This window comes from Microcebus murinus, chromosome 13 (assembly GCF_040939455.1).
Source record: "Microcebus murinus isolate Inina chromosome 13, M.murinus_Inina_mat1.0, whole genome shotgun sequence".
Lineage (NCBI taxonomy): Eukaryota > Metazoa > Chordata > Mammalia > Primates > Cheirogaleidae > Microcebus > Microcebus murinus.
The window spans coordinates 65136133-65149847 of record NC_134116.1 but is presented as its reverse complement, the minus strand read 5'-3'; the positions used below and the strand labels follow the sequence as shown (position 1 = coordinate 65149847).

Genomic DNA, 13715 nt, shown 5'->3' with positions numbered 1-13715 from the left:
TTGATGAGTTTGCTATTTAAAAGGCCCCCAAGCATAGTGCTGAGGTGCTATCTAGCATTCCTAAGTGCAAGGTAAGTGTTAGATAAGATTCCTTCAAGTATGAGTGATGGTGCTGCTGGTCATGAGTTCAACGTTAATGAATCAACAATAAATATTAAATAAGGTTGACATAAGATCTTGCTTAAAGATTCAGAAAATGTTGTCCACCAGGCTAAGCCCCATCCAAGCATCACTTGTGGTGCCTTGCAGAGCCCATGGCCTGTCTGTGCTGGGATGTGGGACAATAGTGACTGTCGTAGGTCCTGGCACATGGTAGCTGTCAGGAAGAACCCAATCTCACAGGGGGTGGCAAGGAGCAAACTCACTGCCGACTCTCCAGGTGCCAAAAGTAGACAAGCTCACTGCTGTGATTCGTCCTGTGCAACTATTCTCAGGGGCAGGAGTTGTTTATCTCTATCTGCCTCCTCTCCCACCTAAGTCCATCCCCTACCCCATGGAAGATTCAATGGACATGGACAGGTGCCCCCGTAGGCCCCAGAGCATCTTTTCAATTAGTGGGAATCAGTTCCACTTTGCAGATGACAATGCAGATGCTCAGAGAAGCAAAACAACTTCTCGAAGGTTGTGCACGGAGGTTATGAACTAAAGGCTGACAAAGGTGATCACTTTAAGGTGGGTAATAGTGAAAATGAACCCCAGTTATCTTTAAGAACAGTCAGTGTAGGGGCTGGTGCAAAGGATGCACAGCATGTTGTTGAAGCAGTGACAACGAATTAGGAAGGCAGTCCAACTGCAGTAACACTGGCAATTTGACAATGTCTCCACAGGCAATGGTTTCCCCTGGTGGTTTTCAAATAACACCCCCATGGTCTTACGATGGCAGCGTGGTTCAGGGATTGTGCAAATTAGTGGACAACACTTAGTAGCTATGGAAGAAGATACAAGAGTCAGAAGATGAAGAGGAAAAGAATGTGAAATTCTTAAGTATCTGTGGAAACCAGTCTGCCCCTGGAAGTGGTAGCAAGGTTCCACAGAAAAAAAAAAAAGTAAAACTTGCCGCTGATAATGAAGAAGAAGATGATGATGATGATGAAGATGACAATGATGATTTTAATGATGAGGAAACTGAAGAAAAAGCTCCAACTATCTAGAAGAGATATTCCAGCCAAAAAATGCACAAAAATTAAACCAGAATAGAAGACTCAAAACCATTAATGCCACAATCAAACGGCCAAATATCTTTCAAACAAACAGGAAAAATTTCATAAAACACCAAAAGAACCCAGATCTATAGAATACATTAAAGTAAAAATTCAAGCAAGTATAGAAAAAGAGCATCGAGCCGTCCTGGGCACTCCTGGTAAAGTAAGCCCAAAGATGTGGGGAGAGGGAAAGGAGAGACAATGCAGTCCACGCTGAGCATCACCAACAATCCGGACTGAAGTCTTCTGTTTTAATCTCCGTCCCCTTTCCTGATTTGCCAGCCACGTCCCTTCCGGGCTGGAATCAATCTCACCCTTGATTTCCTAAAGCACTTCCTTTGATTGCTGTGATTCAGTGAACTGTGCTCTCTATTTTCTATTTCTTTTGGCTTTGCCTCACTCTTGGACCATGTTTTAATCAACTTTGTATCTCCTTAGCTGCTCAATAAATATTTGAATGAATTAAAAAAAAAATAAGTAGACAAAACTTCTACCAAAAAAGTAGATCAGAGCAACATAGTTTATCACTCGCAGCAGCGCAAACAGCAGGAACATCAGCAAAGGGTGACCAGTTCCGCCACCCTTGAGTCCCTTGTGGAGCATGATAGGTCCAGATGGGTCCCACACACAAAGGGTTACATCACAGCTGAGGAACCTAGGGCCAAAGTCCCAGCACGCTTTTGAGCAAGCAGCATACATTGTCACAAGAAACAAGCCAAGGCCTCTCCCCAGGGGAACAAGCAGTTACATGGTGGTTACGCTGTGGCTGCCTTGATCTTCTTCTCTGTCCTGAGACAGACAAGCCTATGGTCTGGCACAGTCAGCAAGAACATGCAAGATGCTCAAGGGCCCAAAGTGGGTGGCCTTTACCCAAAAGGAGGTGTTCATGAGTGTTTGTTGAATGAATAAACAAGCAGAGTGGTAGGCTCCGCTTAGAGTGAAAGGTCTTTGTCAGGTTTCATTTGATGACTTGGAACGGAAAACTTGTTTCCGTCATGATGTATAGTTTTAACTATGTGGTTTTGACTAAAACCACATAGTTAAAACTATGTTGTTCCCACTATCCTTGGGACCTTGAGGAGTGCTAGAAAGAAATATGGGTGCGTAGGAGGGTAGGACATTGGCAGATGAAATGCAAATTTTGCTGGGAAAATAGAGAGGCATTTTGGGAAACAGGTTGATGAGCCTTAGAATTATTTGTAAAACTGCTCGAAATTCCTACATAGGGCCGTGCTGTGATTGGCTATTAAGTTGCAGCTGCAACTTGGAAGAAGTTGTTATCCAAGTTTTAAATAATCCTTTGAAATGTGCAATTCTCCATGGAATGGTAGATTAAAATTTATGTTCTCTTTTTTTAATACCTCATAGACTTTTCCTTTTAAAATATACTTCTGCTTGTCCTGGGGAGAGTGAGAGAGACTGCAGGGAGTTTGTAAAATAACCAAGGTAGCAATAGCCTGAAAGGGGCTGAATGATGAGAGAGTTTTATCTGTAAAGTTAGGAATTAATAATGTCATCTTGTTAAGACTCTAAGGACTGCTTGAGCTGTTTTAACCGGGAGATTAAATTGGATCAAGTACCAGGGCCTAGGATTAGGCTGAATTATTCATTGATAAAACCATAGCTAAAGTGTCTCAAATTTGCCCTTAGAACTAAAAAGCAGCAATCTGACTTGCCCCTTATCATCAAAATGAAGGCGGGGGCGGGCAGTGGCGGGATCCACCAGTGTGTGCACACGCCAGCCCTGCCCTGGCCTGGTGCGGCTGTCTCCTGGCTCTTACCCATCTCCCTATCCTGAGAAGTCTTCTCTGACCACTTCAGCCCTCAGAGCTCTCAACTTGAAGGCTCGAAATCCTTATTTCCTGTAGCAGTGGTTCTCGCACTTTAGCATGCATCAGAATCACCCAGAGAGCTTGTGAAAGCACAGATTTCTGGGTCCCATCCCCAGAGTACTCAGGAGATCTGGGGCAGTGCAGGGCTAGCAATTTTGCATTTCTAACAAGTGTCCAGGTGCTGCTGCTGCTGCTGCTGCTGCTGCTGCTGGTGTTCCTAGTACCGCACTTTGAGAACCACTGATCAATAATCCTTGTGTTTTGCACCTAATTGTATATGTCTTGGGACAAGAGACCTTTCTTCTCACATGGCTATTGTAAAATTTTCATTGGCACATGTCTGGCCTGGCACACAGAAGGTACTCACTAAATGTTAGTTCCACTCCCCATTTTCCCCACTTTCTTATTTGAATTATAAATTCTTAGAAGAAAGGAGTCTTTAATATGTGCAGCTATGTACCTAGGAAGTACTCAGTAGAGATTTGCTAAATAAATGGATAGGTAGAAAATTCTTGATTTCAGTGAAGGTTTTTTACTAAGACTTCCAGGTTCTTATCTTGTTCTGTTATGAATACCTTCAGTTTTCCTCCGGGGACAGCCCAGTAACACAACAATATCTTTCACGGTTGGGTGTTGTGGAAAGAACTGACAGATTACAATGTCTCACTTCAGTGCAGTTCCCAGTTGGCCACAGTTTTCCCTTCCTGGGATCTTTCGCATGGCTGAACTAAGTGACAAGGTCATAGGTTTTCCTGGCTGATGTCTCTGTAGTCTCTTGACACAAGGTTCTCTCTGGGGTTTGGTTGAACATTTGGAGATACGATTTTTCTTTGTATGAAAGACATTTTTTACCTTGACCTTCACAGGACGGCAGCAGGGCTGAGGCTGCCTGATACATGTGATTTTGTTTCTCTGTTATCATCGGGGCCTGATTCTTGCATGTGTGTCCAGTCTGGGAGGAGAGCTTGGGAAGAGAGATAACAGACTCTTTTCCTCCCGCTGTTGCCAAATGCAGGGGCTCAGTTTCCGCAGGGCAGGCATTAGGGGAGTAGAGGCCGGTCATTCCATATTTCAAATACTCTTTTAAATGTTTTTCTATAAAAGCTTTTTAGTGTTACCAATAAGTCCATTCTCTATTTGACACCTAAGAGAGTGGGGTCTTATTAGCAGTAGCAATTAGGGTGACCAATCTTTTCTGCCTTTAACAAATCCTATGAGTATAGTGGAAAGAACCCAAGAGTTGAGGCTGTGTAGACAAGCGCTCAACCGTTGGCTTTGCCTCTGAGTGAATTCTGGTCGGTTGAGAAGCAGACACCAAGGACTAGTTCCCGTGCAGAGGGGGAAGACCTCCAGATCACATGCAGGGCTGACACCTAGAGAAAGAGAGCAGGAAGGAGGATTGGGTGGGAGGTCTCAAACTGCAGTGCTGAACGGAAGGTTTGGCCAAGTTCTGGGAAGACTTCAAGCCAAAGCTGCCCATGGGAGGAATCCCGTGCCTCGCTGGGGTGATCCTGCGTTCGTCCTCGCTTAGTGCTCCACCCGCTCCCAACCCCGGCTAAGGCTGGAGAAGCTGGAAGGTGTGTGGCGTCAGAGGAAAGTTGTGGAACATCCAGGAGGCAGCAGGGCAGCTGCCTGGCACCATTGTCCCCACAGCAGGAGATCTGAGGAGCTCATTTCTGTGGTCACCACATCCTCTAGTCTAGAGCGTGAGTTCACTGCCCCGTGGAAACAGTCTGATGGGGCTAGCGATCGGGGTGCAGCACCTCTTCTTAGCCGAGAGTGTCTGAGAATGACTTCTGCCTAGAACTCGCATCTCGGGGAGAGTGACCAAGAGGTTAAAAACAACTGAGCTGATTCATCTCGGCGATCGCTGCCTTGGTTCAGAACTGAAAATTCTGAATCTGGTTCCTAAACTTTTCTCTCCGTTCTTAAATGATTCTCCATCTTCTCGCTCAAGTTAAGCAAGTGTCATTATTGTTGTCTGAAGCCAAAGAACTCTGACTCATCTGCTAACTAGGGTTTGGGGTATTCACATAATCTTTCTGTTCCACTTGTTAAATGTGGAAGTCTGGGAGAGTTAAATAAGATAGAATATGTCAAACATTGGTACATGAATGGTGCCCAGCAATTTTTACCCTTCAAAATTCATTTTATATTTTCATAATATGTGTCTCTGAGATTTGAGTTTGGAATAAAATTGCATGGGGTTGTAAATGCTCATTTTTACAAACATTGCCCCACCATTTATGGATTATTATAGAGGCAGCAAAACTCCACCTCCATGCTCTTAGGGTCATGGGTAGGCCCAAGAATTAAATTGACATAAGAGAGAATAATGGGGTAAAAGCATACAAATTCAGTTAATACAAGTGTCGTGTGGCATGGGAGGCCTCAAAAGGAAACAGAGACCCAAAAAGGTAGAATCAGTGGCTACTATGCTAGGCTGGACTAAATTGTGAAGAAGCAACTGAATTATGTGGGAAGGCTTGAAAGATAAGAGTTATTTTAACTATGCCTGTACAGATTCTTTTAGTCTTGACTTCTCATACTTGAGGATAAGGATGCTGCCTCTCCTTCTAGTACAGGAAGGGTGTCATTCACACTTGAATTTCATCTCCTGCTCCTAAGAAACAGAGAAGAGATCAGAATGATCTTTTTGCACCTTCCATTTTTCGAGTGCCTTTAATTCAGAATAGTCAATATGTCAGAGTGGTATATTTTTAACTCCCTTAATGTCAACTATGTAACAAGTAAAATTCCACAAAGGATACTCAAGACATGGTGCCCAGTCTTAGGGGAAGCAACCACTTTCTCAAAAATCTTAACTCCCTATTGTCTCAAATAAAATTCAAAATACTACTTTTTTTTTCATTTAAGGCCACTTAGCATCCGCCCTGTCTTTCCTTTCTATCCCTATTTCCCAGCCCTGTCCATTGCATTCCCCACTCACTTGGATTGAGCCCACCTTGCCCTTGTGGCATCTGGGGTCTGCTCATGACAGCCCATCCACCCCTTTGTGACGCTCATCCTGCCCCCTTCTGTCCTGAGATCAAATCCTGCCTGTCCTCATGGCCAACCTCAAGTGTCGTCTACATGAAACCTTCTGTGGCCCCCACCAGCCCCAGGGCCTCTTCCCTGCTCCTCTGTCCTTCCTCTCACAGCTGCTCTTGCCCATGGCAGCTCCCATCTCAGGGTGGCCCTGTGTGTCCACACTGGGACTCCCCCACTGGGCTGAGGGTAGGGCTTGTACTGCACTGATCTTTACTTGCCCCAGAGTTCCTAGCATGGTATCTCTCACAGAATGCTCCCCGAGTGACACCTAAAATCCCATGGGAGGAGGGTAGACGGGAGGGATGCAATGCGATGGCAGGAGGCGGGCAGTAAGTGGCTCAGTGCTCTATGACAGGTACAGATACAGCTCTTTTTAAATTTTAGCTTGAAATTCCAAACACAGAGAAATGTTGTAGCTACTACAGTACAAAGAACTTCTGTACCCCCTTCACCCCAGTTTACCAACTGCTAATATTTTGACACTTTTGCTTTACCTTTTTTTTACTCTTTATTTTTCTGAATCATGTGAAAATACAAACAAGAAATCATGCCACTTGCTCCTAAATACTGTCGTGTGTGTTTACTAAGAATAAGGACATTCTCTTACACAGGCCACAGTATCAAAATCAGGCAATTTAATATCGATGCAGGATTAATCTATACCTTAATGAAACATATCCAATTTTCCTAATATCTATTATATCAGTTTTTTTGTGTGTGGTTCAGAATTCAATGTAGGATCATATATTAAATTTTGTTTTCATGACAAATAAAGTTTTACACAAAAATGGCATTATTTTGGGACGCAGATTCTACTCAAAGGCAAGATGCATGTGTTTGCTCATATCAGCACATTATGAGAGTGAAGAAGAGAGTCCTGTGATCTCATATCAGGAGTCCTGTGATCCCATATCAGGATGCTGTGCTTCCTGTGGCTTCCTATTTCGGACCCATCTGAGGTTCCGCGCAGATCGAGACCTCGGGGTGCTCTCCACGTCGGTGGTGGGACAGGCTTCCAGCAGAATGAGCTATGCCTGTCCACTCACATTTCTCAGAGATTGGCAAGGAACAGACCCATTAGACTCAACACGGTACGAAACACTCACTCTGAAGTGGGTTTTGCGAAGCGACATTACTGATGTTAATTATTAATCATATTTCTTTTAAGATTCAAAATTAACACAGTTATCCATGTCTTATAAATTACAGAAACACAAAATATTAGCCTTTCACTTATCCAAGTGTAAAGACTCATTTTAGCCTTTCGTGAGCTAAAAGGCAAATCACCCCAAACAATACCAACTGGAGATGCTAAGGGAGAAGAGAGGCCAACTCTTTTGTCCCTTTGGTATGATCCTGACACCTTTAATATTTGAGAGACCTGGGTTCTGTTCTTCTTTTAAATCAGATCATTTTCAGAAATGTGGCTGATCTTGTTTGGCTCCCACCTCCCACCTCTACGCAGGAAGATGGAAATTCTTTGTCAGGGAACTTTTACCCTGCAAGACTTTTCACATGCCAGCCTTTCTTCCTGGATTGTCCACTCCTGCCTTGTTGGAAACTCTATTCCATAGTCTAGTTCAGTGGCCGCCTCCTCCATGAAGCCCATGGCCCTTTCAGCAATGATTTGTCCTCTCCTCCACACACCTTCCGCACCACTCAGTGTTACAGCAAGTACCACGGTTTTGTAATGATACGATGGTCCTTGAGATCATAAATGAATTTCATCGTCATCTCATAACCTGGCACATGGCTGGGGACTCGGGAACGAATGAATTCCTGACACTGTCTCATACTGACCTTCTCTGAATCCCTGAATCCTCCTCACTTCATTTTCAGGCTGCTAGTTCTCATTCTTGGTGCTTTCCTTCTCTCCCATGCCCTTTTGTTACTTTACTTTTCACTTGGGTGAAAAGTACAATACAGCAGCTTTATTGCAGTCGGGAAGGCTTTTGGACTACAAAGCAGTTGTGGCGGTTCGGGTGGGGGAAATCCATTTGAAGGCTATTGGAAAGCTGAGCCCTGGAGGGCTCTATAAATCCATCTTGTCACTTCTACTTCTCCTTGACTGACGGGTATTTTTCTCATTCTCAAAGAGCTCCAGGGATGCCCCAGTTAAAAACCTTTACAGTCTAAACAGTCGTGCACAGGTTCAGGAAAGACCAAAAAAAAAAGGAAAAGAAATGTTACAGTGACAGAGTGACAAAGCATGCGTGAGAGTTAAGAAACATAGAGATGCCCCAGCACAGAATACAGCTCCTCCAAGGCTGTTAGGGCTGGGGCTGAACAGAGGTCTAGCCCCACTAAGAATGTTTATCAGTGCAAATATGTCTGGTCTCACCAATGTGTTCCCTGGTCCCACTCTTGTTTCTTTCCAACTTGCCAATTCAGTGGGTCTCTCCTAGCCTGGACCATTGGCCCTTCTCATCCTTGGCAGCTTCTGTTACGAAGCCCATATCTTACCCAATACCACCCCTGCTGCACTCTTGCTCTGTCTCCCAGATCTTGGGATTCTACCTGTATCTGCTCTCAACCCCTGGGTGCAAGCACCTGTATATTCTAGCAGCGCTGTAATGGCTAATGCACAAGGTGTGGCTTAAAAGAGCCAGGGTTATCCATTTGCCAGTAGAGCAAAATTTTGGTATCTTATATAATGTGGCCTCTTATGTCCTAGCAGGTAAATTTAATAATGTGTCACCTACCCATTTTAAATGCTAATAAATGAAATGAGTGCATCTCTCCTAACTATCATAGCAGTGGGAATTGTAAGGGGGGAAAAAAGGCCAGATGTGTTTGGCTTTGTTTCTTAGTCAGCACCAGCATCCTTGCTCTATATTTGTGTCTCGGCGATGTTTCATTCTTGCTGCTAGGCCTGGTCTATTGTTAACACAGCACACGTGGGCTGCACCGGTAATTTGTGTCCTAGGAGGTTTCACTTTGCAAAAATAGGCAAAGCTTGACTTTTCACAGTCACTTCCTCTGTAATTAAAATGGCATATTTCTTAAGTTAGGAAAGGATGCATTTATGGTAAGGGGAATAACAGTCTCTTCAAAGAGAATGAATTTCTATGCTTGAACCATTGCCATACATAATAAAAGGCTCACTATTACTTGAAAATCAGTTTGAACATTGGATGTAACCAGATAGTGCAAACTGGATACATTAAGCTTCAGGTTATTTTCTATTGGAGAACATATTGAATTTTTTTTTAATTTAGTCCTATGGAAGTGGAGTGAATGGAAGCATTTTGGCACAAGTTTCTTTAAAATAAATGTACTTAGGAATATGCATATCTTCCTCTGGAAGGGTGAGAAGAATCTTTGTTTTTCAATATTTGTTCCATCATGAACTTATTTTTGGTGTAATGGTGTGTCCCAACACCACTTGGTGAATCATTCATCTTTTCTCCACTGATGAGAAACACCAATTTTCCATATTATAAAAACTAATAATTAATGTTGCATTAATTTTATATTTTAGGACTAAAACAACTATAAATATAGACGTTAAAATAGTTCCTTATCAGATGTAAACATGTAAACCATACCACAAGTTTTAATAGCCTGTCTTGGCATTCCTTCACTTTTAAAGATGCACTAGGAAACTCAAGCAGGGAACTGGCCGAGCCCTCTCGTAACTGCAGAGGGGCCCTGAGAAGCTCGGTCCGCTACCTCTCGGCTCCTCCCCTGGCAAGGCTGCCCCAGGCGTTGGCCCCAGAGACTCATACACAAAGGTCAAGTCATGCAGGTCACGAAGGCGGTGGCTGCAGCAACCTCAGAGCCAATGAGGCTCACTGCTCAGGGCCTGGGATCACCCCAGGTGAGAGCTGCAATGACATGCAGGGCACTGGAGGGGCCAACTCAGGTGTCTACACTGCTCGCTGCAGACGCCCACCGCTACAAGTCCTCAGACGTCACTGACGACGGTGGAACGGAGAGGAAAGGGTTCTGACAAGCAAAAGACGGCCCCAACTCGGGAAGTGTCCCACCCCACTCACTGGAACGGGCTGAGTCGGAGTCCCACAGCACACCCGCCAACTCAGGGATGTACACCGTGTGTGTGCGTGTGTATGTGCGTGTGTGTGTGTGTGTTGTGTGTACCAGAGGAAGGGGCTTGTTGTTATTTGTTTGATGGTTGGTCCTGATTGGGAGCAGATTTTTCAGTTTCCATAGTGGTTTTTGCTGTTTGTTTGTTCCAGGAAGTGGATTCTGAACCTGAATGTCTTTCTTGTTGCCCTGAGTTATTCTGACTGGATCCCAGGATGCTTTCCCTGGGGGGTGGAGGATGTTTTGGGAAGGAGCGCAGAGCAGTTAAACTGGATCTCGTTCTCCTGTTATTAAGTAACAGAGATAAGAATAATAATATAAGCTTGCTTTTTTTTTTTTTTTTTGCTCTTTCAAATCTGAAACAAGTTTACCACAGGAAATGAATGCAGATAAAAATACAGTCAAGTGACTGCAGCTTGGAATAGCTCACAGGAAAAGTTCTCCTATTTAATTCAGAGAGTAAAACATTGTTGGATTTTTCTGTTATGAATGTGAAGCTGAATTATGTCCATTCTCCATGGGGGCGGGCGGGTAAAGGGGCAGGATCAACACCCCCACCCGGGAGGCGTTACGTTAATCTGAGACGACGTGTGAACAAGACAGGTGTGAACAAAACGGACGACGCCCCGAGCCCCTATGGCTCACAGCCTGGTAGCTAGAAGGACAGAGGCAGAAAGCAGAACTGCCTTTCATCTCTCATAATATAATACTTAAAAGGAACACTAAAGTACCCATACAAATGCCCTCGTTTTGAGAGATGAGGAAACTCAAACCATTCTGACATAGCCAGTGAGAGTGCTGAGACTCTCTGCTGAGTGCTGATACAAAGCACTCCTTTGCTCCTCTCCACCGCCACATGGGCTGGACAACGGAGTTCAATCACTAGGTTCTCAATAAATAACTGATGAATGAATGCATGCATGAACCATTCATTTTAGAGGGGAGGTTCTTCCAGTTGGTAGGTCAGTCATCATTCCCCACGGAGTCTGGTCCTGTCCCTGTGCTCCCCGTCTCTGTGAACGGCCTGCCACGCATCCCTGTCACAAGCCAGAGACGTAAGAGTCTCCTTAACCCCTCCCTCTCTGGCATGCACCTAGAGAAGCCGTCATCAGGTCCCAATGGCTAGAATTCTCCTGAATCCTAAATTCTCCTGAATCTATCCCCAGATCTCCACCTGCACCACCTCTACCGTCGTCCAAACTGCCATCACCTCACGCTGGATGACGGCAGTCCCCCTGACTGGGCCCCCTTATCCGTCATGGGCTCCTGTCCATCTGCTTTGCACACTGTGGCAAGACAAATCCCTTCTATTTTTCGAAAGACAAATCCCTTCTATTTTTTTCCTTTTCCTTTCCTTCCTGAGAAATTCAGGCCCAAAGCCACCACGTGGGTCAAAGCAAGGGAGGGGTGGGTCCCGGGCCTGACATGTGAGAAGTTGCCTTCAAAGGGACATCCAGGATGCAACCCATGCTCATGCAGGTACAGGGGACCCAAACCAACTCCACTCTTATCTCTAGCCCACGGGACTGGGGGTAAAAGTCAAGGATTTCAGCAGTAATGGAACCTGCTGGCAAAGCTCTCATGGGAGAAGGAACCATGGAATCCAACGACAAAGCAAAATCTCTCCAGACATCAGTTTTCTCAGCCTCTGGGCTCTGATATACACAGAACCCCATCTTGTTTTTCATTTCTTGCCCCTTCCTACAGAGCTTTTTATGGAGAACCTTGGTGTCACCTTTAAGTTCATCAGAAAGTAGACAGAGCTAACACACCTGTCCTCTGTCCAGCCCCAAGCACAGATATTGGATAATTATTGAGTTAACACTTGCAGCCCACAATTTATATTCTCAAGGTCTTAGTCTTAGGCAAGGGCCAGTGAATGAGGCAATAATCTACTATCTTTTACATTTCCAAAAATTAAAGGGTGCCATTACACAGCTATCAGAATGGCCAAAATCTAGAACACTGACAACACCAAAAGCTGACAAGAATGTGGACCAACAGGGACTCTCGTTCATTGCTGGTGGGAATGAAAAATGGTACAGCCACTTTGGAAAACAGTTTTCTAGCATCTTACAAAACTAAACATGCTCCTACCATGCAGCCCAGTAATCACACTCCTTGGTGTTTACTCAAAGAAGTTGAAAACTTATGTCCACACAAAACACTGCACATGGATATTTATAACAGCTTTATTCATAATTTCCAAACCCGAGAAGCAACTAAGGTGTTCTTCAGTAGGTGAATGGATAAATAAACTGTGGTAGCTCTATACAGTGGAATGTTATTCAACACTAAAATGAAATGAACTATCAAACCATGAAGAGACCTGGAGGAACCGAGTGAAAGAAGCCAATCTGAAAAGCTACACAGTGTTTCTATGTGACACTCCGGAAAAGGCAAAAGTACAGAGACAGTAAAAAGAGAAGTGGCTCTTTTCCGGCTGGAACCATGGAGGGCGCAGAAGAGAAGAAAAAGAAGGTTCCTGCTGTGCCAGAAACCCTTAAGAAAAAGCGAAGAAATTTCGCAGAGCTGAAGATCAAACGCCTGAGAAAGAAGTTTGCCCAAAAGATGCTTCGAAAGGCAAGGAGGAAGCTTATCTATGAAAAAGCTAAGCATTATCACAAGGAATACAGGCAGATGTACAGAACTGAGATTCGAATGGCTAGGATGGCAAGAAAAGCAGGCAACTTTTATGTACCTGCAGAACCCAAATTGGCATTTGTCATCAGGATCCGTGGTATCAATGGTGTGAGCCCAAAGGTCCGAAAGGTGTTGCAGCTTCTTCGCCTTCGGCAGATCTTCAATGGAACGTTTGTTAAGCTCAACAAGGCTTCAATTAACATGCTGAGGATTGTAGAACCATATATTGCATGGGGGTACCCAAACCTAAAGTCAGTAAATGAACTAATCTACAAGCGTGGTTATGGCAAAATCAATAAGAAACGAATTGCGTTGACAGATAACGATTTGATTGCTCGATCTCTTGGTAAATATGGCATCATCTGCATGGAGGATCTGATTCATGAGATCTATACTGTTGGGAAACGCTTCAAAGAAGCAAATAATTTCCTGTGGCCCTTCAAGTTATCATCTCCACGGGGTGGAATGAAGAAAAAGACAACCCATTTTGTAGAAGGTGGAGATGCTGGCAACAGGGAGGACCAGATCAATAGGCTTATCAGAAGAATGAACTAAGGTGTCTACCATGATTATTTTTGTAATCTGGTCAGTTAATAAACAGTGACTGCTTTCAAATTGAAAAAAAAAAAAAAAAAAAGAGAAGTGGTTGCCAACGATGAGGGGAGGGATGAACAGGTGGAGCACAGAGGACTTTCAGGGCAGTAAAACTCTTCTTTCTGTATGATACTACAATGGTTGATACATGTCCTATACGTTAGTCCAAACCCACAGAATGTGCAATACCAAGAGTAGAACCCTAATGTAAGCTATGGACTGTGGGTGAGGATGTGTCCGTGTGGGTTCATCAGTTGTAACAGATGTCCCACACTGGTGAAGAATATTGATAATGGGGGAGGCTGTGCATGTATGGGGCAGACAGTTTATGGGATATCTATGTACC

General features: G+C 44.2%; 1 protein-coding gene and 1 pseudogene across 1 annotated transcript; both read left to right on the top strand.

Annotated features, from left to right (window-relative positions):
• Positions 1-493: 493 nt before the first annotated feature.
• Positions 494-10006, top strand: LOC105868513 (uncharacterized; annotated as a pseudogene).
• Positions 10007-12561: 2555 nt separating this feature from the next.
• LOC142874884 (large ribosomal subunit protein uL30) lies at positions 12562-13417 on the top strand. Its single transcript, XM_076009467.1, has one exon. The coding sequence runs from the start codon at positions 12584-12586 to the stop codon at positions 13328-13330; it is 747 nt and encodes a 248-aa protein (XP_075865582.1). The 5' UTR covers positions 12562-12583; the 3' UTR covers positions 13331-13417.
• Positions 13418-13715: the final 298 nt, after the last annotated feature.

What these genes read in the sequence shown, in the direction of transcription:
- LOC142874884 (XM_076009467.1), top strand. Translation starts at nt 12,584, where the DNA reads ATGGAGGGCGCAGAAGAGAAGAAAAAGAAGGTTCCTGCTGTGCCAGAA.